Below are 25,671 nucleotides of genomic sequence, written 5' to 3'. Positions count from 1 at the left end.
GGCGTGCCGCAGGGATCAGTTCTGGCGCCAACCCTATTTCTGGTTCATATTAATGATCTCTTATCTGTCACTCACAATCCCATTCACTCATATGCAGATGACTCAACACTACATAGTTCATTCACACTCAGACATCCATTTACAAAGTCTAATATCTCTACCTCTCAACTCAATACAGCCATCTCCATAAATGAAGATCTATCTACAATCAGTGAATGGGGACAAAACAACCTTGTCTCTTTTAATGCTAGTAAAACTAAATATATACAGTTTACCAATAGACAGATATTGCCAGACTCGTACATTACCTTCAGTGCTACTAATATTCCCATCTCCAAAAGTATTGAAATTCTTGGTGTCTCACTTAACAGTGCCCTCAGCTGGACCTCTCATGTCAGATCACTTGCTAAAACCGCCTCAAAGAAACTTGGATTATTGTACAGAGTCCGTAACTTCTTCGCCGATGAGCAGTTAGCTATAATTTATAAGAGTCATGTGCGCTCTCAGCTTGAATATTGCTCACCCTTGTGGAATGGTTGTGGAGAGGTTGCATTAAGGCAACTAGACAAAATTCAGAATAAAGCTGTTAGAATCATTAACAACCCTGCCATTACATATAAACTACCTCCCCTGCAAGTAAGAAGGAATGTTGCCTCCCTTGCATTATTTTACAGATATTTTTTTGGCAAATGCTCAGACGAAGTTGCGTCCATGGTGCCACCTCTCCATGCCTTCCCTCGTGCTACACGGGCATCTGGTAGCGCTCATGACTGGAATGTCACTCAACCATATTGCAGAACTTCTGCCTATCAGAATTCTTTCATTCCCCGAACTGCATCTCTCTGGAACTCGCTTCCCCAGAGTTGTTTTCCTCCAAATTTCAACCTACAACTCTTCAAGTCTAACTGTTACAGATATTTTATGAACAGAGGACACCAGTAATCTGGTGTATGGATTATTTTTTTTTCTCCATTTGTTTTTCCTTCCTCCGTTCTGTTATTAAAAAAAAAAAAAAAAAAAAAAAAGATGACTGGCTGAAGAGTGTGACTGTAAATGTGTACAGTAAACCTTCAATTATCCCGCATAATTCAGCCAAGCCCTATGCCAAATAAAGTGAAACACCAGATACTGCATAATACCCTCCATCGGCTCGACATTCAGCGTCGAGCAGGATACTGTGTTACTATCCCTGTCGACCCTCTATCCTAAAAACTTTCCCATGAATGATATTGCTTTAACAGAGCTGAGCCAGCAGCGCCAGATATTGCCTTCAGCCGTATATTGTGATGGCAGATAACTGAAAGTCAGTATCATCCGGACCTCTTTTCCCACCCTAGGGCAGGGTGAGGAGCAGCAATGTCTAGACAGCCCAAATTTGCCCAGTACAATGGTCCATGCTTCCATTCACTCATCATTCAAGCCTCCAGAATCCTGGATCTATCTGATACGTTAAAAACATTCACCACACTCTGTAGTTTCACATAAACGTATCCAATATAATCACTCTGGATGCTATCACGTTAAAAAGGGGTGCCAAATCCCTGATCATGAGCTTCTTCTCACAACATTCATCAAGCCAGCTTGATCTCCTGTCAGTTACCTAGCCTCACTGACTTCCATACCTTTCTTCCTCACACACTCATCCACCATACCCCTCCACCTTCTCCTTGGCCTACCTCGCCTCCTCCCTTCTTCAAATTTGCTCAGATATACCTTTTGCACCACTCTATTGTTATCCATTCTCTCCATATGACCATACCATCTCAGTGCACTCTCTCTGACTCTGGTGTCCACAGACTTCCTCACTCCACATCGTTCACAAATCATTATTTTGTATCCTATCCACTCTCTGTACTCCACATACAATCCTCAGCAGTCCCATCTCTACCGCTCTCACTCTTGACTTTTCATTTTCATGCCACACCATACTCTCGCATCCATATGTTAAAGTTGGCACGAACACTTCTTCATGTTAGCCTCGCACAACTGCAACACTCAAGCCTCTGTTTGTTATCAAGTTCTTAATAGCACCAGCTTCTTTACTTCCTTGTGTCACTTGACTTTCCACTTTTTTTGCACATTTTCCTCTCATTTCTATCACTGTACCCAGGTACTTGAACTCTCTCACCAATTGCAGTCTTTCTCCATTCACTGTAACATCACACTGGGAGTCACCTTCTTTCTCAATAACCATCACTTTACTCTTTTCTACATTTACTTTCAAGGCACGACAGTCACAGACATCTGCAAAACTCTGCACTAGTCTACTAAGTTCTTGTCCAGTATTTGCAAGTAGTACTCCATCATCAGCATACAACAAATTTGAGATATTCCATCCATCATCATTCAATACCAATGCCATCCCTCTCTCCATTACTCATGTTTTTACTTCTCTCATCACCCCATCCATATATATACTGAACAGCCATGGGGACATCACACAACCTTGTCACACACCCACACCGATCATGAACCATTCACTTAGATGCCCATTTACCCTTACACATGCTTCATTGCTATCATAAAAACTCTTGATGGCACCTAGCAGTTTCCCAACTACATCATACATGTGCAAAATCTTCCATAATCCTTCTCTATCTACTTTGCTGTATGCTTTTTCCAGATCCTTGAATACCATAAACACCTTAAAGTCCTCACAAACCTTCTCCACTATTTGTCTCACTGCAAATATTTGATCCACACATTCTCTGGCACTCCTAAAGCCACCCTGTTCACCACTCACTAGGACTTCTGATATCTTTCTTACTTTCTCTATAATAATTCTTCCAAATACCTTCCCTACCACACTTAATAAACTTATGCCACAATAATCCTTGTACCCACTTTGCTCAACTACTGGAGTACAATCACAGCCTTTTTCCAATCTGCTGGCACAGTTTCACTCATCCATGCCTTCTTACATATCTCCAAAAAGCACTTCATTCTGCTCTCTCCACTAGACTTAATTATCTTTGCATACACCTCAGCTACTTTCCCATGTTTCAGCCACTTCACAGCATTCTTCACCTGTGCAAGTGTCACGTTTCCTATCACTGCATTCCTCTGCGCATCCTCAAACCCAATCATGTTTACAGTGGCTCTGCTCTCTCTATACGTATTCACCAAGCTTTCAAAATATTCTCTCCCTCTTGTCCCTACTTCATCCCCATGGGTTAAAAATCTACCACTTACATCCTTCACTCTTTCACATTTCTTTCCACTGTCACTTCTACATTTATGCACCTCTTTCCAGTATAACTTCCTATTTTCAGAGGAATTTGCATTCATTTTTCTTCCTTGATCATCATTTATCTCCTTTTCCTCTTCACTAGTCTTTACGTGCTTCTTGCACTCAATATATTCAGTTCTTATTTCAATTGAACCCCTGTCCTTTAACCACTCCAGCCACTTCGTTCTCTTTTCCTTCACGCCTCTCTTAATCTCTTCACGTCACCATGCCGTACCTTTCTTCTTTGTTGTTACTCTTGCCACACCACACACCACTTCAGCATTCCTAACTAAGCAATCCCTATATGCATTCTACAGGATGTCCAGATCCATTTCATTCCAATATACTGATTCTAACTCCTCCCCTACTTTGGTCCTGTATTCATCCATTTCTTTGATCCTCAGATTCTCGACTTTCAGACTTTCTCCCTGACTGGTCCTCTCTCTCCTGGTCCACCTCACTCCTTTCAGCTTGATCTTGCATACCACAATCATATGATCTGACAGACCACATCGTCCTCTTACTGCCTTCGTATCAGCAACCATTCCCAGCATTGACCTCCACAAGCACATAATCAGTCAGGCTTCTTTCAACTTGATCCCCATTCCCTCTATACCATGTATATTTATGTGCATCTCTGTGTTTGAAATACGAGTTACAAATGCAGGACCTCTTTTCCTGACATATATCCTTCAGTTGCTTCCTGTTATCAATTTCTCCTGGTACTCCATTACAACCCATTATGTCATCCTCAGGACCAGTTCCTACTCTTCCATTCATATCGCCCATTACAATCACTTTCTAGCTCCTAGGCATTTCTCCCACTGCTTCATCCAGCTCATTCCAAAACCTGTCTTTCTCTCCCTCACTCCTGTCATCACACTGTGCATATGCTAGAATCAGCGGCAGCCACTTTCACCTTCTCAAACTTGAACATGACATACATACATCTCAAGGTGACACATTTGTAATCTCTCATTCCATTTTGCCACACCTCATTCATCAACAAAGCAACTCCTTCCTTGCATCTTCCTCGCCCGTTCATGCCCGACCTCACACACTTTACACCCTCCCACTCCTCCACTGCACACCCTTTCATCTTTGTTTCACACAGTGTCATCATGGCATATCTCGCACTCTTGAACACATTCACCACTTCCGCCCTCTTGCTGTCCTGATGCACACCTCTCACATTCCACATGGCCATGAAACCTGTCCATTTGGTTGGGGTCCTTGGCTGGTATTGGGTCCTCTGAGGCTCTCCAAAACATTTGCCATGATAAGTGATTTTTGATAGGGGAATCTGGGGTATACTTAACCTTGCCAAAAAACCCAGTTATAGGGTTACCACCCAGTGTAGTAAATGGTTTCCAGGGTACAGGAAACCTTTAGGCTTGTCACTCAGTGTAGGGACCATAGGGCATCCCTACACTGAGTGACAGGATGACTGTCCCCCCCATGTACCACAAAAGTTAACTGTATATATCAACAGTATATTAGAAACAGAGATACTATGGTACATTATATCAGACACACAGATAAAATCTAGGGGGGCCTACTTAACCAAAGAGAATACGGGGCTATGTGTATTTATGAATCCAATCCCAAGGTGGGATTCTCAAACACATTTGCAATCAATTCCCTGTTATAACTTATATGTATTTTACAGGAAGAACCAGAGATATGAGAGATTCTGTACTGCCCTTTTCTTGTTCTTCCCTCAAAAAATATATATATTAACCTACGATAATATCTCTCATAACCAAGGTTTCTTTTTCTGGGAAGAACAAGAGACATGGGAAGACACTGTACTGTCCTTTCTTTGTCCTTCCTGGGAATACTTATCACAGTTACAACAGGGCCTTGATCATAAATACAGTTATGTTCAAGAATCTCACTCCCAGTTTCTTATTTTTGAGCATCTCTTCTACAGAGCGTCCGTCAAGCTTGGAGGTGACCCGGAAGAAACGTTTGACAGTGACAGAGGAGCTTCTGACAGTGGCGGTGGAGGACGACCAACACTCCCTCTCCTCCCTCAGCCAACACATTAATGACGATGATGACGACGACGACGATGACGCACAGATGCTCTCACATGATGAGTTCACTGATATGCTTACGCCAGATGACATAGACACACCGGATGAACTAGAGGAATCCATCATGGAGCGTGAGTTTTTTTTTTCTCTTTTTCTTTATGTGTTTACTCTGGGCAAAGGATTAACAGCCATTTCATCGTGTCTGACCATGGGCACAGGCTTATCTTAACCCATTCTGCTACATAGCAGTCCTCCTACATTTTGCATACCTCCATAATTATGTCATCACCTGGTCTGAATATATCAAAGGGTTATATGAAATAATGACAATCACGCACAGGTGCTTTCACAAGACAAGTTCATTGATGATGCAGACACACTAGATGTACGGCAGGAATCCATTATGGAATGTAAGTATTGCTAAGAGCTGTTTGGTTACAACAAAAGGTTACATGAAAAGAACCTATGTGACAGTGATGAAGATGATACACAGATGCTTTCATGTGGCGAGTTCACCAATGTGCTCACCCGTGTTGACACAGATACACTGGATGAACTGTGAAATCCAGGGGCATCTGCAGGATTTTTTGTAAGGGGGGGCAAAATAAAAGAAATTATACATATATGTGCCGACCGAACATATAATTCACTATAAAATATAGTATCAAGATGTACTTAAATTGCAGGCGAAAAGTATTCATATGCTGATGTGCTATAACTCAAAGGAACGAAAATATACGTGACGTCCGGAAAAGTTCCAGACACACTTTGGAACTCTAAGGTGGGGCAGCTGCCCCCCCTTGCCCCCCTCTCCAGACACCCATGGTGAAATCCATCATGGCGTGTGAGTATTGCTGACTGACAATTGGTCTGGCTGTATCAAAAGGTTGCATGGTTCTGGATAGGGATGACTTCACAAGGTGACACCAGTGTAATGGGGTGATACTACTGCCCAGTTATACAAGCCCTCCCAGTCTTCCTATCCCCTGAAAGGAGGATGATTGAATGCAAGGGCAACTTCAACCTGCAATTTACTGGGTTCTTGTCCTTTTTTTTTTTTTTTTTTTTTTTTCTAAACAAAAGACAAACAGAGGAAGGAAAAACAAAACAAAACAAAATATCATACACCAAATTACAGGTATCCTCCATTCATAAAAACTCTGCAACAGTTTGACTTAAACTGCTGAAGGCTGAAGTTTTGGGGAAAAATCTGGGGAATCAAGTTCCAGAGAGAAGTAGTTTGGAGAATAAAGGAATTCTGATATGCAGAAGTTCTACAAAATGGCAGTGTGACAGTCAAATCATGGTGCTACCAGATGCCCATGTAGCACAGGGGAATGATGGAGAGGTGGCACAATGGATGCAACTTTGTCTGATAATTTGCCATAAAAGTATCTGTAAAATAATTCAAGGGAGGCAATACTTTGTCTGACTTGTAAGAGAGGTAGTTAATTTATAATTGCAGGATTATTAATTATTCTTATAGCTTTGCTCTGAATTTTGTCCAGTTGTTTTAGTGGAACATCTCCACATCCACTCCACATGGGAAAGCATTATTTATGCTGAGACTGCACATGACTTGCAAATTACAGCTAACTGCTCATTAGGGTAGACATTATGGATTTTGTATGAAAATCCAAGTTTCTTTGAAGCAGTTTTATAGCATGTGACCTTGCATGAATTTCATGAATCTATAGTTATTAGGCAGGAATGCGTCCCCTTGGTTATTCACCTAAAATAAATGCACTACAGTGATAAGTTCCATAATATCACAGTTTTTTCCATGCAGCCAGTAGGATATATAAGGTACATGCACAAGCAAAATGATGCCATGTTTCCTCTCGTGGAATCGTCATACTATACAGGGTTGATCATGGTATTACTTATGTTTTATATGAACTGGCAACTAAATTAAGTGCCAAAACTAGCTAATTACTTTCCTACAGTTGCTGATAACTGCTGAAAAAAGATATCAGAGATGTTCGGTAAGCTTTGTAACAATATAAATGTCTCATCCTGGACTCTAACAATTTGTCAAAGTTTCATGCCTGAGAGTGATGATTATGTGCCTTGTTACAGAGCTTGTAATCACATACCACTCTCATGGTAGTATCTCCCAAGTTGATGATAGCCATCCATCTACTACCGAAACAGGGAAATTGTCAAGTGAGCTTTACAGGTGACAAAAGAACTTTAACACTCAATCTTTCTGTAACTTACAGTGGCTTTATTTGGAAAAAAAAAAAAAAAAAACTGCTGTTGTTGTGCCATCATGCTCATCTGAAACATGAACCCAGTGGACTGCAGGTGTACATTGTCCTTCCCCTGCAGTCCATCAACCTCTTTTCAGGGGATAGGATGAGAGTTCAGGAGCATTAGCATTATCAGGCAGTGGAGTTGCCTGGTTATATCAGTGACACAACATGAAGACATCCCTTCTCCAAAAAAAAAAAAAAAAAGAAGAAGAAAAAAGAATAGATAACAAGACCCTTCTATCTTGATTCAGGTCTGGGTCCTCAGCCAAGGATAGAGCCACTACCTGAGTACACAGCAGTGCAGGAAACCAGTGAGGAACGGTCATGGCGATCAGTTGTCATATCTGGAATTGAACGGAGGATTGACATGAAGGTCAGTACATCATCATTTATCCATCATCCAATCTTTTATTACCCCACTAGGAACATAGGGACCCTGGGTTGGTCTACTTAATTCCTGATTTTTGAAGTGAGAATGACCAATCTATTGTCCCAGAATGGTATTGTGTGAGCAGTAAACCCCATCCACCCATAGTACGTACTGTACACCTTTATGAGCAACATCTGCTTGGATACTTTCAGTCAGTATATCTTTATAACCAAATGGTTTTTGGTGGTTTAGTGGGTTAAGGCACTGTGACCAGATGGAGCCTCTATGGGTTTCATCTGAGGAGGAAGTTGGGGGCTCTTTGCTTGCACAATGCCACTCACGGGAAAGTGGGGCTGGTCACCATTGCCTATAAATATTAGGAATGGGTAGCCTATGCCTGGGCCTCAGGACTCCTTTTTATATTGGCAAAATGGGATTGCATGATGGTACATTTATTGCAAGAAATGTTAAATGACCCGAACAGAGAAAGTCTCAAAGTAGGGCTAAAGATGAACTGGACTAAAACTACTGTAATGTGTAATCTTCACACACCAAAGAGCATCATCAGTATACCAGAAGAAATTCTTGAAGTAGTCAAGGAGTACAGTTACTTGGGACAAATACTAAAATTAATGATAGACCACGATAACAAAATAAAAAGTCGCATTACAATTGGAGGGAAAGCTTTTGGTAAACAGAAAGACATTATGAAAAGTAGCTTGGCAATATGTATGAAACAAAAAGTGTATAACAAATGAATTATTCCAGCTATGATGTGTGGTTGTGATACCTGGAAACTAATAAAATCAATGGAAAATATACTAATCCGTTCTCAGAAAGCAATGGAAAAGTCAGTGTTGGGAATATCTCTATGAGACAGGAAAAGATCAACTTGGGAGAGAAAGCAGACAAAAGTTAATACATTATAGAAGTTATAAAAGAACAGAAATGGAGGTGAGCTGGCCATGTAGCTAGAATAAGGGATAACCGATGGAGCAAGAGGCTGACTGACTGGACATCAAGAGATTGTAAGCATAGCAGAAAAAGGCCAGACAGGAGGAGGAGGAGATATGAGAACAAGATATTTTCAGGGAAAATGTGACAGAGATTGCCTCAGTCAAGGAATTCGTGGAGAAGGTAAGGGAAGGCCTTTGTTCAGCAGTAGACTTATAATGGCTGCTGCTGCTGATGATGATGATGACATACAAATAGAGTATATATATATATATATATATATATATATATATATATATATATATATATATATATATCACCAAAACACTGCTTTTGATGTTGCGAAATTTGGCAGTTTTCTAATTTGTTAACTGTATGTCGCTATCTTTAGCATTCTTACGTTTATCATTAATTATATAAATTTTCCTCGTCTTCAATACGTTTCATACTCATATTTTCTAGGGTATCTCATCCCAAAATGGATGATGTGTTGGTTCTCCCCCCCTCTCCCAAGGCCATCACTCTCTCTGTAAGGATTGTGACTGCAAGGTGGAGTCAGAATCCCAGGAGCATTAATGGTGAGTGAATGAGAGTGCAGCCTAGTTAACTAGGCAGAAATTAGATAGTTCTCCCTCTAGTTTATTAGTGTTTTTTATTGCTCTCTTAACCCTACCTCACCCCACCCTTGTATGGGAAAAGAGGTTGGGATGATGATGATGATGATGGTGATGATAATGTTGCAGGTGATTGAGCCGTACAAGAAAGTGTTGAGCCACGGGGGTTACTATCCAGGGGCTAATGAGGCCATCATCGTCTTTTCTGCCTGCTTCCTCCCTGACAGGTCACGCAAAGACTATGATTATGTCATGGACAACCTCTTCATGTAAGTTTTCTTCCAGCTTGTATGAAATTACTGTATTTTAAAATAATGTAGGCCTAATGCTGGAACAGTGATTTATATGGAAATATAAATAAAGTATCAGCTACTTTTATATGACTGGTACTGCTAACTTACACAGTGGAAATACAAGTATAGTATATGAAACTTGTATAAAGTCTAAGTAAAATATATAAGTGAAACTTATCAAGGGTGATCCATGTATTATGCAACCAAAGTTCATGTGTTGCTGGGACAGCTCAGTCAGCAATACTATATCCTTTTTACTCTAACTTGGCCTAAAACTACCATGTCAACATCATTAATGATGAGTTGTAACAATAAATTAACACTAGAATATGATGTCACCTATAAAGATATGCTATGAAAAGGATGTTCAGGTGTAGTATTGTCTTTTTCTCCCACTAGCAACATGAAATAAGTCACTAAAGGACAAAAATCTGAACCATGTTATAGTAAAAATAGTATAGTGCATACCCTGCATCATTTTCTACTTCCCATAGCCTTTTTCATGCCTTTTACTGTTTATTCTATTATGTTCACTGACTGTACAGTTAATTAATAATTTCATGAGGCAGCCAAAATGACTTTGTTCCTCACATTAGTAGACAGTCCTTCCTGCAACAGACAAGACTGGAGAGCACAATAGATGGACCACCTAATACATTAATAGCACAAAGGTATATGAAACTTATATATTACTTGTACAGGTATGTGCTGACAACACTAGACCAGTTAATTGCAGAGGACTACATACTAATCTATCTACACGGGGCCACAACACGAGGCAACATGCCTTCCTTTGCATGGCTTAAGGTAATTATTATGCAATGTATCATGTGATGGAAAGTATTATGAGAAATACCTTGAGAAGGTCTGGCCATTTGGAGGGAATGGAGAAGAGACACTGACTAGCAGAGTGTAGGTGAGGTGGAAGGGGATGGGGGAGGCTGAGGATGAGATGGAAGGAAGGACTGGAGAGGTATATTTATCATATATATATATATATATATATATATATATATATATATGTATATATTCAAGTACTTGGGTAGTGTCATGAGTAAGGATGGAACTTTGGGGGATGAAGTGCGTGAAAGGGTACAGCAGGGAAGGAAGGTTGTTGGTTCACTGAAAGCAGTGATGAGAAATAGGGAGGTGAGTATGGAAGTTAAGAAGTCACTGCATGATAGTATTGTGATCCCTTCCCTGATGTACTGTATGGAAGCGAGGTGTGGACCTTGCAAGAGGGGAACAAGTCAAGAGTGGGAGCAGTGGAAATGAGTTACTTGAGAGGAGCATGTGGAGTGACATGGTGGGACAGGTTGACGAATGAAGAAATGAAGGAACGTTGTGGGGTGGATGTGAATGTGGTTGAGAAGATTAGGAGAAATGCACTGAGGTGGTTTGGACATGTGAAGAGAATGGAGAATGAAAGACTAAATAAGAGGGTGTATGTAGGTGAGGTGGAGGGAGGGAGAGGGAGGGGTTAACCGAGGATGAGGTGGAGGGATGGAGTTGAGAGGTATAAGAGGGAGGGGCGGGGTGAGTTGGGAGGAGGGCAGTCAAATGGTGGGTGACAGAGCGACTTGGAGGCGTTTTCTCTGCGGCCACCCTTTGCGGGATTAGGGCGTCGGGCTATAGATAGATAGATAGATGTTAAGCATTTGGGTTTACATACCAACATAGGAACTAGACGAGGCCCATGTTCACGATATAACCATCTCAGTGTAAGATGTCGTTACAGTAGGTCTTGATTTCACTGTGTCGATGAGGTGAAAGAGAGAGAGATTGTCCAGGTGCTTGAGGGTGCGAAAGTGGATGTATGTGGAATAACTGAAACAAAATGGAGAGGAGAAAGTGTGAGAGAATGGGAGTATGGATGGGGTATATGTGCAGGAGTAGATGAGAATGAGAGGGCAAAGGAAGGAGTATGTATAGTTGTGAGTAAAAGATGGAAGAAGAGCATAAGACAGTATGGATCAGTTGGGTCAAGGATTGTGTGGGTAAAGTTGAAAGTTGGAATACAAATGTGGGCGATTGTGTGTGTGTATGCGCCAACGCAAGATCATGCTAGAAGAGTGAGAGAAGAGTTCTGGACAAATGTGGAAGTGTGCATGGAAAAGTTTGGAAGGAATGAGAGAGTGTTTTTGATTGGTGATATGAATGGTAAAGTTGGTAATGTGAAGGTGGATGGAATAGTTGGTGAGTGGGGTGTGCCTGCTGAGATAGATGAGAATGGGAGTGCGTTAGTGGACATTTGTGCTGGGAGGGGGCTGGTGATAGCCAATACCCTCTTCAGGCATAAAATGATCCACAGGTATACATGGCGAGTGATGAGAAGGGTGGGTGGTGAACTGACTGAAAGGAAGGCAATGATTGATTATGTGTGTGTGGATGAAAGGATGCGAAGATGTGTAAAGGATGCAAGAGTGTATAGAGGTTGGGGGAGTGGACTTTCTGACCACTACTTGGTGGTGGCCAGAATTAGGATGCAAGTAAGATGGAGGAATAGAAGAAGGGAAAGACGAGGGGAAGGAGTAGTTGCAAGGAGAGTGGAGAGGTTACAAGAGGATGAGAAAAAGGCAGAGTATAAGAGAGAAGTGGAGGAACGATTGGGCAAATATGAATTGGAGCAGATGGGAGACGTGGAAGCTGTGTGTAAGGTATTTACAGAAGAAATATGTGCAGCATGTGATGTGGTGTGTGGAAGGAAGAGAAAACGGAGGGGGGTGCAAGGAACAGCGTGGTGGACTGAAGAGGTGAAACAGGCTGTGGCACAAAAGAAGAAAGCATACAATGAATGGATGAGAAATAGGGGCGTGGAAGAAGTTGAGAAGCGGAAGAGAGAGTTATATGTGGAAAGAAAGAGAGAGGTGAAAAGATTAGTAAGAGAGAGTAAGAAGAGAGTGGATGAGGAATTTGGAAGGAATTTGAGTGTAAAGTGGAGGGACTGTAAGAAAATGTTCTGGAGAGGAGTGAAAAGAGTAAGACAGGGTGGAAGTGAAGTTAGCAGGGGAGTGAAAGATAAAAATGGTAGATTACTAGTGGAGAAGGGAGAAAAAGTGAGCAGATGGAGAGAACACTTTAAGGAATTGTTGAACGTAGAGGATGGAAGTAATGCAAGTATAACTGGCTGGGGAATGGCTGGGAGAAGGAGGGAGGTGAGAAGACAGGAAGAAATCAGTAGGATAGAAGTTGTGGAAGCAATGAAGAAAGTTAAATCGGGGAAAGCCCCAGGAATTAATGGAGTGTGTAGTGAAATGCTGAAGCATGGGGGAGAGATAGTAGTAGAATGGATGTGGAAGATGTGCAGATTGGCTTGGGAGGAAGGTAGAGTCCCGGAGGATTGGAAGTCAGGTATAATTATTCCCTTGTACAAAGGAAAAGGGGAAAAAGAAGTGTGTGGTAATCATAGGGGCATTTGTCTTCTTAGTATAATAGGAAAAGTGTATGGTAGGATACTTATAGACAGAGTTAGAGAAAGAACAGAGAAATTAGTTGGAGAAGAACAGGGAGGCTTTAGGAAGGGAAGAGGTTGTGTAGATCAGATATTCATTCTTAGATCTTTAGTGGAAAAGTTTCTAGAGAAGGGAAAGAAGTTGTATGCAGCTTTCATGGATTTGGAAAAAGCATATGACAGGGTGGATAGACAAGGATTGTGGAAAGTGTTAAGAATATATGGAGTAGATGGGAAGTTGTTGAATGCTGTGAAGAGTATGAACGATGGTGCGAAGGCTGCAGTGCGTGTGGATGGTGAACTAAGTGAATTTTTCTCTTTGAAAGTTGGTTTGAAAGGGATGTGTCATGTCTCCATGGTTGTTCAATCTGTACATGGATGGGGTAATAAAAGAGGTACAAGGTAGGGTAGTGGATGTTGGAGTGGCCCTGGTGAGAGAAGATAGTGTTTGGAAACTCCCTGTACTGTTGTTTGCAGATGATACTGTGTTGTTGAGTGAAGACGAAGGGGAGCTGCAAGGCTTGGTGGATGAGTTTGAGAGAGTGTGTAAGAAACGGAATCTAAAGTTGAAAGTAGGGAAGAGTAAAGTGATGGTCTTTGAGAGAGGTGAAGTTAGTGAATGTACAGCGAGGTTGGATGGTGAGGAATTGGAAAATGTGAGTACGTTTAAGTATTTGGGCAGTGTGATGAGTAAGGATGGAGGTTTGGAGGGTGAAGTGCTTGAAAGGGTACAGCAGGGAAGAAAGGTTGCTGGTTCCTTGAAAGCAGTGATAAGAAACAGGGAAGTGAGCATGAAAGTGAAAAAGTTACTACATGACAGTATTGTGATACCAACTCTAACGTACGGAAGTGAAGCTTGGACATTGTTGGAAGGACACAAGTCAAGAGTGAGAGCAGTGGAAATGAGTTATTTAAGAGGAGCCTGTGGAGTCACGTGGAGAGACAGGCTGACGAATGAGGATATAAAGGAGCGTTGTGGTGTGGATGTGGATGTGATAGGAAGCGTTATGAGGAACACACTGAGGTGGTTTGGCCATGTGGAGAGGATGGAGGGTGAAAGACTGACGAAGAGAGTGTATGTGAGTGAGGCGGAGGGGGGAAGAGGGAGGGGGAGGCCGAGGATGAGATGGAGGGATGGGGTGGAGAGGTATATGTGAGAGGGGGGTGTGAGTTGGGAGCAGGGCAGTGAAATGGCGGGGGACAGGGCGACTTGGAGGCGATTTGTTTGTGGCCACCCCAAACGGGATTGAGGCGTCTGGCAATAGATAGATAGATAGATAACTATTCATATGGAAGAACACGATTCTGGTCGGACTTAATTCGTTCTATTATGGCACTTCCCACAATTTCACTGTGTGGGTACAGTATCTTTTATAATTTACAATAGGTTTCTTTTGTGTGGATAATAATGACGTAAAAAAAATAAGAGGAATGGGGAGACTGTATTAGAACACACACACACACACACACACACAACCACGTCCACCTCTTGTGAAGCTTGACTTTGGAAGGACCGCCCAACAAAAGACTGCAATGCATAAACCAATTTGTTTTAGTCCAGTCTTACCTAACCTATCCATATTTGCTGGAACTGAACCCTGCCTAACCTCGAATGACCTAATCCAACCTAAATTAACCTTATCTAATCTAACTTAACCTCACCTAACCCAGTCTAATTGTATTTAACCTCACAATCTCACGTAACCTTCCCATACCTAACCTAACTAATTCTGACGCAGCCTAACCGCATCTAACCCTTCCTAATCCTACCCAGTCTCACTTAACCATACCATACCCGACCTAACGAAACCCAGTCAAGCCTCAAATGACCAAATCCAACCGAACCTAACCCCGCTTAATTGAACCCAATAAAACCCGACCCAAAATATATCAAAACCGAGCTATTCTAAAGCAATCTAACCTAATCCGTCTATATCTAGTCGATCTGAACCCAACCCAACCAAAAATTATCTAATCAGACCAAACCCTGCCCAAAGTGACCTAACCTAACTTTCGGTCGCCCATAAAATCGCTATATAAGAAATTATGCTCTCTGAAAGTCTACGGGTGTAACAGTCCAAGTTTCGCCGGTTCTGTGTACGAGTAGAAGATGGTGTGTGTGTGTGTGTATCTGTGTGTCTGTGTCTGTGTCTGTGTGTGTTTACGGTGTGTGAGTTGTGTTCTGTAAAGGAGAATTTATACTCTGTCTGTCTGTCTCTCTGTCTCTCTCTCTCTCTCTCTCTCTATGTATATATATATATATATATATATATATATATATATATATATATATATATATCTTTACTCCAGTTCAGTTTAGAAGTGCATGTGTAAGTCTGTGTCTGACCTTTTACCATATATGTCTGCCTGATTCGCAACGGCTTCAATATATCATCTTGCCTGGTCATTACTTACAGCCTCGTATCTGCATCATAAACCGTGAAATATTTAATTGGCGAACCGTGGCATGAGTACGAGAGAAAAAGAGGAGGGATAAGAGATAAAGAGCAGAGAGTAAAAACAAAAAGATCAGAGTATGAGATAAAGAGAGCAAAAGATTGAAACAAAACGCAGAATGGCATGAATGGGGCCTGAAAGAGTGAAAAAAAGAAGAACGATAAAAAGAACACAGGATAACAGTAATATACGGCTTGGATAGGTAGCTCTGAGGTCTGATTAGGACTATGAGGAGTGCAAGCATAAGCAGACGAGACTACGTGGTTCAGAGGCTGATGAAGGCTATGAGAAGACCATGTGTCGTGTCCTCCACTCTCTACTTACCTCGTAACAGCTATAAGTTCTATATCTTCGTTTTGCTCTCTGCGCAGACGTGACAAGGCGTCATCCACTCGGTTCTGGTGTCCTGGCAGGTAGGATACCTCTAAGTCGTATTCGGCAACCTGTATCTGCCATCTAGCTATTCTGCCAGAAGGCTCCTTCACATTAAAGAGCCACGTGAGGGGTCGGTGATCCGTCTGCACAATCACTTTGTATCCCAAGACAAGAGGCCGATTTATCCGCAATCCGTACACAATACTTAAGGCTTCTTGCTCGATAGTGGCATAATTAAGCTCAGCTTTATTTAATGCTCTACTAAAATATGTCAACGGTCTAAGGTGTCCATCCTCATCTTCCTGTTGTAACACCCCACCTATCGCAGTACCACTCGCGTCAGTTGTCAGATAGAATGGTCAGTAAGGGGTCTGCTGTAATCTGCTTATTCAAATGACGAAAATCGAGACAAATTCTTAGTCCACCATCCTTCTTGGCCACCGGGACCAAGAGTGAACAAAATGGTGATCTAGAAGGACGTATTATATTTTGCTCCCTTAGTTCATTTAGCTGTTGCCTAAGAGTTTCGTGATACTTAACCGGTACCTTATAAGGACGACGGTTTACAACCGGTCCTGTAGCACAGATGTGATGGAGGAAATAAGGTGTAATATTCAGTGGTTCATCAGGCAAGGCAAACACTTGAGGATGCTTTCGCACTAGACGTTTGAGAGCATCATTCTCCTTAATCTCCGGTGGACATAACTCATCTACTTTTAGAAAGAGCTTAGTTAATCTCCCTTCTCCCTGTGTCACACCAGTTATTTGCCCTTGCTCATCCTCCTGATCCTCGTCCCACATTATCTCCTCAAACGGTTCTATTGTCCCCACCCTGTACCTGCCAGATATACTGACCCGGTCAGGGGTGGCGTTAGTGTAGGCAACATAAACCCTGGACTTTCCTCCCGCCTCGCCCGGGACCATCTGTACAATCCCTGGCCACAGCATAGCAGCGAAAGTACTACCAGGATTAGGTGAGAATAACCCAAAGGACCATCCTGAAATTTCAGTCTCTAACGAGATCATTCCACTTGTGAACGGATCAATCACGACTGTCTCACTCGTCATACAACGCCCAGAGATATACTCCTGGTCATCTGATAAGCCGGTTTCAACTACATGCAAGGAGGAAGCACCATCTATGCGAAGATTCTCCTCTCCCTACTGTAATTCTACCTTCTCCCCATCGATCTCTATGCACAAAGGATCTGGTGTAATACATATATTCCGAGCGAAAATAAAATCGGAACCTAGAATCACTGAGATAGTACATGGTAAGTTCCTCACCACTACTAATTCACTCTCGTAGGTGTGACCAGCCAACCCTATAGGCAGGCTAACCACTCCTACCACCTCAAGCTCATTACCACTTGCGGATACTAACCTTCGTCCTTGATACGGTCTGAGCTCAGGCTTGGTCTCACCCAAATTCTCATAGGTTCCTTGATTAATGAGCGATCGACATGCTCCGGTATCCAAGAGCATGGGGCAATCCCTCATTTCACCACTCTCTCCCATAATCATCACCAGATCCGTCCCGTCTATATGCCTCTCTCTCTCTCTCTCTCTCTCTCTCTCTCTCTCTCTCTCTCTCTCTCTCTCTCTCTCAGGTTCTGTAGGGTGAATGATAATGTCAGTGCAAAGTATGATTTTATTGATATAATTATTATAAAATAAATAAAACATGTTATTATAAAATAAACAAAGCATTATAACACATTTAAAGATAACTACAGTTCACGGTTAGACAAATGTAGCCAGCTTTTAAGCTCGCGTCTGCATACACTCTGCCTCTCTCTCTCTCTCTCTCTCTCTCTCTCTCTCTCTCTCTCTCTCTCGATCAGTATCGTGTCCAACCTCCATTATTTCTAATCACTTCTTGCAGGCGGTTTGGCATAGAGCTGACATGATTATAGATTATGTGCTGTTTCCTGCGCATGACTTCCCATTCCCGTTGAGTATGCTGGAACAGATTTGCTGGCGTTCTCTCCATTTCCTGTTCCCAGGAATTGACAGTGTTTCCCCACACATTTTCGATGGGATTTAAGTCACTTGACTTACTGGGCCAGGGCAAGAGGTCCACATCATTTCGTTCATCGAACCACCTCCTCACTATTCTTGCCGTGTGAACACTACAATTGTCCTGCATGAAGAGGATCTTCTCTGGGTAAGGGAGAGCATAGGCCCGTACTGAAGGAAGCATCACCTCTTCTAAAGTTTCAAAGTAAGTATCAGCGGTGAATCTTCCCTCAATCCGAGCCAACTCCCCAGCACCATATAGATGGATCCACCCCCACACATTGCAAGTGACGTGGCCGCTCCTTCCCTCGTAAAAGATGTTCGCCTCGTTATATCTGTCGTAGGAAAACAATGATCAATGGGGATGATCAAGTGATTAAGGATTAAGGTATCGATTAGTCTCTGCTGGGCTGGATATGGATTATATCCCAAACCACTGAAAGCCGAATATATTTCGAGTTATTTCATAAACGTCCCGAATGTCTGAATGATAATAATAATGATGATGATGATGATGATAATAATAATAATAATAATAATAACGATAATCATCATCATCCAATCCTACCTTGCTCTATGAGGAGCGTAGGAGCCCGGGGCTAGGCATGTTGGTCCTGACATTTAAGATGAGAGTGACAAGCCTCACAACCCTGAGTGGCATTACGTGAGCAATAACCCCAACCACCCCTTGAATATAAACCTTCACCGGTTCAATCTAATAATAATAATAATAGAAAAGAAAATGGTTCTAATTGCTTATTTTATCTCTAAAACAATAACCGATAGATGTGATGATGGAAGAACATGTTTAAGGATTCAAAATGAATGCAGGTCTTACCTAGTGTTGGTCATCCTCCAGCAATGCACTTTCCCATGGCTGCATGACGAGAAGATCTTTTCGTCTGAGAAGATTACCCTAGCCCAGAAGTCGAGCCCTTCGCCACAGTATCGCTGGGCAAACTGAAGGCGGCGTTCTTTGTGGCTGTCCGTCATTTTTTCCTTTACAGCTGCAACGTGGCATCGAAAACCTGATGAATGAAGTCTTCTCCTCACTGTCCCGTCCGACACCGTTAACTGCAACTGCCTTTTAACTTCACTGCTCTTAAGAAAAGGATTTCGGTTAACTGCTTCCACAATTCTTCTCTCTTCCTCTGCAGTAGTTTTCTTTGTTCCTCCAGGCGACTTGCGCGCATCAACATTTCCTTCTTCCTCATATCGCCTCAACCAATAATATACTGTCGTTCTTGATATTCCCAGGTGTCTTGCTATTTCTGAGGGGGTTGATCCAGCCATGGCCATTCCTACGATGCGGTTTCTTGTGCATTTTCTGTCAGTGGCCAGATGCTCCATGATACAGGATTTCGATGAGTAAAATAATTGATGCCGAGACGTCTACAACAACTGGAGTGCGAACTGAATGAGATATACATCCAGTGCAGGCTCCTTATATCTGGCCAGGAATCTGACATTTCCAATTCACACATAGATGAAAATTAAAAAAGGTTGACAAAGCACGGTTGATTTTCAACCTCTAGAGACGTCACCTTGTGGAACTGTCATTTTCCCACACACACACACACACACACACACACACACACACACACACACACACACACACACACACACACGCACGCACGCACGCACGCACGCACACACACACACACACACACACACACACACACACACACACACACACACACACACACACACACACACACACACACACACCGCTCGCTGGTGCAGTGGTAACGTTCTCGCTTGCCAACTGGTGGACGGGAGTTCGCGCCTCGCTCAGGTTGCGAAAAGTTTCACTGATGAAGTGGGTGGTTACTGTCCCTCTTGAGCAAGGGGATGGGTGTGTGTGTGAAGGTCACAGCCTTGCCCTTAGATCGGACTATATGAGCTCTCAGCTCCCTTCCGGGAGGGTAAAAAGCTGACGATCACGACCATCAAGTGATAATGACCGACCCGGTGAATTACACACACACACACACACACACACCTATCTATCCGATCTATCCGTCTACTTGTCTATTTCTACCTATATCTATCTGGCTGTTTTTCTGTAGGTCGATTTATCTATCTATTTATATCTGTATCTATCTATCTATCTATCTATATATATATATATACTGTATATGAGAGAGGCAAATAGACATAGAGAGAGAGAGAGAGAGTGAGAGAGAAAGAAGGGGAGGGGTGGATGTAGGGAGTGAGGACAGGTGAGGTGAGGAATGGCTCCCAATCCCCAAGGAATAACCTACTCAGGTCATTTTGACTAGGGCACACACACACACACACATATATATATATATATATATATATATATATATACCCAGGATGCTTCCCCCAAGGAAAGTGGTGTAGCCGAGACAGGTCGACACTTACTCATCCACTCTAACACGGTCATTCGCATCTTAGCCCCAAGGGGGAGAAGGGACAATTCCTCACCGCACGAGGGACAATTGCGCCGTGCAATCAGTGACATCCACAGCAAGGCCCTACAGCAGAGCTGGTTTACACCTGCCACATCATAATAGACCCATCCCTTTACCCGCATCTGCCTGATCAGCTGATCAGACAAATGTAGGAGAATATCCCCCCAAGGCTGCGTCATCATTTATTCATTCACAATTTCTCTCCATTCATTTCTATCACGCACAGCCACTCTTCCTTGCTCTACAAACATCCCTCTCACATCCAGGCAGAGGAACTACTTGAGAGTGAAATGGCTGGGAAGCATGCCGGCACGTGACTGGCTACAGCATAGCTGGGTCTTTCGGGTGTGGGCAATCAGGCAAGTTAGCTGCCTACTGCGACTGCAACACAATGGCGAGGTGTTCAGGAAGTTAGCCAAAGAAACCTTGATGGACTCTGAAAGAACAATAATGGCCCCCAGTCCCGTGCAGCCCTTAAATGGGCAGGGGGTGCTAAGAATCTCACGGTTGCCCCAATTACAATCTAATTCCTTTGTTAATGCAAAAAATACAATTAAAATTGGTAACTGGAATGTGAGAACGCTAAATCATGACGGTAAAATCGATGAGTTAGTGAAGGTTTTTCAAAATTACGGACTTGATATGTGTGCTCTGACAGAAACTAGATTAACTGGAGTCGATAAGTTGGATTTGGAGGATGGTATACGTTTATTGATATCTGGCCGACAGGATGGAATGCATTATCAGGGAGTAGGATTGTTGCTGGGTTGTAAGGCAAATAAGGCTTTATGTGAGTGGGATCCTATAGATAAGCGATTGTTATACGCACGGTTTAAATCAAATCATGGCAACATCAGTCTGTTTGTGTGTTATGCACCTACTAATGATGCACTCGATGAAAGGAAAGACACATTTTATGAAAAGTTGCAAGAAGGAGTAGGAAGGGTACCTAGACATGATGTTTTGATCTGCGTTGGAGACTTTAATGCAGTAATGGGCTGTTCAAATGAGGGATTTGAGGCATGTATGGGTAAGATGGGAGTTGGTAGTAGGATGAGTGAAAACGGAGTGAGGTTTGGAAGCTTCTGTCTAGCAAATGACTTAGTCATCGGGGGCACACTCTTTCAGCATTGCAATATACACAAGACAACTTGGGTGTCGCCGTGTGGAAAATATAAAAATCAGATTGATCACATCGCTATCAGTAGGAGGCATAGAAGTTCTCTGCTAGATGTTCATGTTAAACGGGGAGCGGATATTGGTAGTGACCATCAACTCAGCATTGCAAAAATAAGGTTTAAACTTAAAAATCAGAAGAAGGAAAAATCTGGTGTTGGTAGATACGATATTGTTAAGCTTAGAAGAGAAGGAGAAGAAAAGGAGGAATTCAGATTAGAATGCAGAAATAGGTTTTTGGTGTTGGAAACGTTGGAAGAGGGGGAGAGAAGTGTAGATGAGATGTGGGAGGATGTTAACAAAGTTTTGCATGAGACTGCTGAATGTACGATTGGAAGGAGACATAGATTCAGGAGAAAGAAATGGATATCAGAGGAAACGTGGGATATGATAAAAAAGAGAGGTGAGGCTAAATTGAGGAGTGAGATGCAATGCGTTGATGAACAAGAGATTGAATTAGCAAGAGCTGCGTACTGGAGTTTGAATTCAGAAGTAAGAAGGTTAGCTAGGAGAGATAAAAGAAGATGTGTGGATGAAAAGGTTGCAGAGACTGAAATCTTAATAAACAAAAATGATGGACAGAGTCAAAGAATAGCATATGAATCGATTAGAGAACTGAGTGGTAATGCAGGTAAACGCAAGGAAATACCAGTTAGAGACAGGGAAGGAAATTTATTGACCAAAGATGGAGATATTAAAAATAGATGGAAAGAGCATTTTGAGACAGTTCTTAATAGACCAATACCACCAGAAGAGGATATACCGTCTGCTCAGGAAGATTTAAATATAGAAACAGGAGAGTTGAGGCTTGCAGAAGTGGAGAAAGCAGTAAAACAGTTAAAGAATAATAAGGCACCAGGGGAGGATGGTTTATTTCCGGAAATGTTTAAAGTGGAGGGGGATAGATTAATAATGATCTTGACCAAGCTATTCAATAAGATATGGGTGACGGGGTTACTACCATCAGTTTGGAAGAATGGTGTAATTGTTAAAGTTCCGAAGAAAGGAGACCTGAGTGAATGTGGTAATTGGAGGGGAATCTCTTTGTCACCGATAGCTTTGAAAGTTTTCAGTAGAGTGTTGTTAAATAGGTTGGAGCCGGTGGTTGAGGGTATTCTGAGGGATGAACAGGCTGGTTTTAGAAAGGGACGTGGTTGCAATGATCAGATCTTTATAGTTAGGCATTTGATGCAGCAAGTTAATGAAATGAGAGTACCGTTAAGTCTTTGTTTTGTTGATTTTGAAAAGGCTTTTGATAGTGTTTCGAGAGAGTCTATGGGGAAGATCATGAGACATTATGGAATACCAGAGGAGTTTGTGAGGGTCATTATGAACATGCATGAGGACACATTTTGTAAAGTGATGGTTGATGGTTGTCTGAGTGATTCGTTTGAAGTCAAGTCCGGAGTAATTCAAGGTGGTGTTCTATCGCCTTTACTATTTATATTGGTCATTGATTACATTATGAAACGTGTTGGAACAGAAACCGGTGCAGGTATACTTTGGGGAGAGAACAGGAAACTTTTGGATTTAGATTATGCAGATGATATAGTTTTGATTTGTGATGGGCCAGAAGAGATGCAGAGAGTGTTGGACTGTTTGGTGAGTGAAGGTCGCAAGGTGGGTTTGGTTATTAATTGTGGAAAAACTGAAATAATCAATATGAATATGGAAAATGCGCAGGAATGTGTAATTGGAGGTATGGTTGTAAAGCAAGTTGATAGGTTTAAATATTTAGGTACTTATTTAGCCAAGGATGGTTCTTTGAACTTTGAATTCAAGGAAAGGTTAAAGAAGGCTAATCAGGCAATGGAAATGCTTAAAAATATTTGGAATAATAACAATTTCTCTGTGCATACAAAAATCAAACTTTATAAGGTAATGGTTAGGAGTATCTTAATTTATGGACACGAGTCTTGGTACAGCACAGTGACTATGGAAAATAAATTCTTGGTGTTTGAAAATAAAGCACTTAGAAGAATATTAGGAATTAAGTGGTGGGAAAGGATACCAAATAGTAGAATTAGAGAAATAACGGGAGTGCAGCCGATCGATGAATATGTTAGATTCTCACGATGGAAGTGGCTAGGACATGTGTATAGGAGACAGGGAATAGTACGAGGTACACCAGGGTGGGTGGCACCTGGTAGGAGAGGTAGAGGAAGGCCAAAAGAGACGTGGGTGAGGACAATGAGACGGGAAGCTGGAGATGAGTGTTGGGGAGATCTTGAGGAGTTAGCACAAGATAGGATGTGGTGGTGTGAGTTCATCGAGGCCCTATGCATCCCCGAGGGTGCCACAGGAAATGATTGAACTGCAAAAAAAGGACAACTTCATCCTGCAGTTCAGCTGTCTCTTGTGTCAGATAAACCCGATGCCACAACAACAACACCTTTATTCATTGTGTTATCGCTGCCTTCACTTGATTATAGTTACCTGGGGATACATTTTGTACTGCAGGCAACAGATACAACCTACATTTACGTCACTACTAGGTCTCTCTCTCTCTCCAGAATCGTCTGGAGGTAGCAAGAATAAAGCTGAGATACGTCGTGGGGAGAAGGGGTTTAGGCAATCTTGGTAGCGGCAGACGATTTTATTCAGCAAGAGAGACAACCAACATGGAGGAGAAGGAGGGAGAGGCTGTCCAGTAACACCTTCAGTTCGGTGACTTATTTTTCCATTTATTCTTGCTGCCTCCAGACGATTTTATTCAGTTCAGGAGAGATTTACCGCAGTGGATGGGTTAAATATTGGCATCATGTATTCTTTAAGGCTAAATTAAGTCCTCCCTGGAGTTGATTACAGACGTCTGGAGGTAGCAGGAATAAATAAGCAAAGAGGGTCATCGTACTGAAGAGCTTAACACCTTCCCTAAGATGAAGTAGGCAGCTGGTCCATTGCGACAAGTGGAAATGTTGAGTGGGAGAGACACAGGGTACAACTTAAGTCTTAATTTTCTCTCCTCAGTTTCTCTAAGATGGGTCCTGTGTAGCCCAAAACGTTAGGGAAAATAAAGAATGCCAGCTCTAACCTGTCTCCCTGCCACCCAACCTTTCCACTTGTGATATCAGTGCCACCACGTGCAGGCGTCCCTCTCCACCACCAATACCGACACTAGTTACATGGGCGCTACCCCTCCACACCACCTTCCACACATATTAGCATGCCATGTTATCCCTCTCACCTTACCTTTCTCCTCTGGCCATATTTCTCGGCCATAAAGTCACATTGAGGGGAAGGTTTGAGGGGCTGGATATCACAAACGCACACGATTCCCACCGCAAATGCTGAGGGGGAAAAAAAAAAAAAGAAAAATGGGAACACCGAGACCAGTCGTGGTGTGTATATTGAAGTGACTCCCTCCCTCCCTCCGTTCTCTTTCACCTCTCGAACCTCCTATCTTCTCTTCACCTCTAACCATTCCTCCTCCTCTCCCTTCTTCATTCCTTTCCCTCTCCTTCACCTCCAACTTTCCTCCATCTCTCCTCAACCAACCACCCATTCTACTACTCCCTCCCTCTCCATTCCTTCCCTCTCTTCCTTCTCCCCATTTTCCCATAATTTTTTTCTTTCTCCTCCTCTTCCCTTACCACCGACTTCTCTCTTTCCTTCCACCACCTTCATCAATCCATTTTCCAACTTTCCTCCACTCTCTCTCTGTGTCACTGGCATTCTCTCCCTCTCTTCGTCATCCCTCCTTCCTTCATATTCCCTCCATCTCCTCACACACACACACACACACACACACACACATTAATCGATGTATCACTTGAACACATTAATGTCTTGTTAAATTGGTGTAAACCATAACCGCATTATTTTCAAACCTAATTTCACCGAGTGCGAACCGTAATGGAAAATAACACACGGGATAGAAATTAGACGTTCTTTATCCTAAACAGTGTTCGGATCTGCACACTGATCGTTCACCTCTGCAGCTCGCCTTCCTCTTTGTCATTCATTTCCATCATATTGTCCTGAGGCTGTTTCTATCATTC

At 42.4% G+C, this 25,671-nt stretch overlaps 1 protein-coding gene across 1 annotated transcript in view; it reads left to right on the top strand.

The window, feature by feature from the left end:
* LOC145389989 (uncharacterized) overlaps nucleotides 1–25,671 on the top strand; it is a gene marked incomplete at its 3' end in the record, with an annotated part of 61,200 nt that overhangs the window by 12,240 nt on the left and 23,289 nt on the right. Inside the window, exons 5-8 of the mRNA XM_080265083.1 lie at nucleotides 5,163–5,399; nucleotides 7,775–7,896; nucleotides 9,591–9,730; nucleotides 10,456–10,561. Coding sequence (XP_080121209.1) covers nucleotides 5,163–5,399; nucleotides 7,775–7,896; nucleotides 9,591–9,730; nucleotides 10,456–10,561 — 605 coding nt within the window. The remainder of the gene's footprint in view (nucleotides 1–5,162; nucleotides 5,400–7,774; nucleotides 7,897–9,590; nucleotides 9,731–10,455; nucleotides 10,562–25,671) is intronic.

The sequence above is a fragment of the Coenobita brevimanus genome, unplaced genomic scaffold, assembly GCF_032717465.1.
Source record: "Coenobita brevimanus isolate Jiangsu-jjx unplaced genomic scaffold, ASM3271746v2 jjx.HiC_scaffold_2682, whole genome shotgun sequence".
NCBI classification, from domain to species: domain Eukaryota; kingdom Metazoa; phylum Arthropoda; class Malacostraca; order Decapoda; family Coenobitidae; genus Coenobita; species Coenobita brevimanus.
This window is presented reverse-complemented; position numbering and strand designations above follow the sequence as displayed.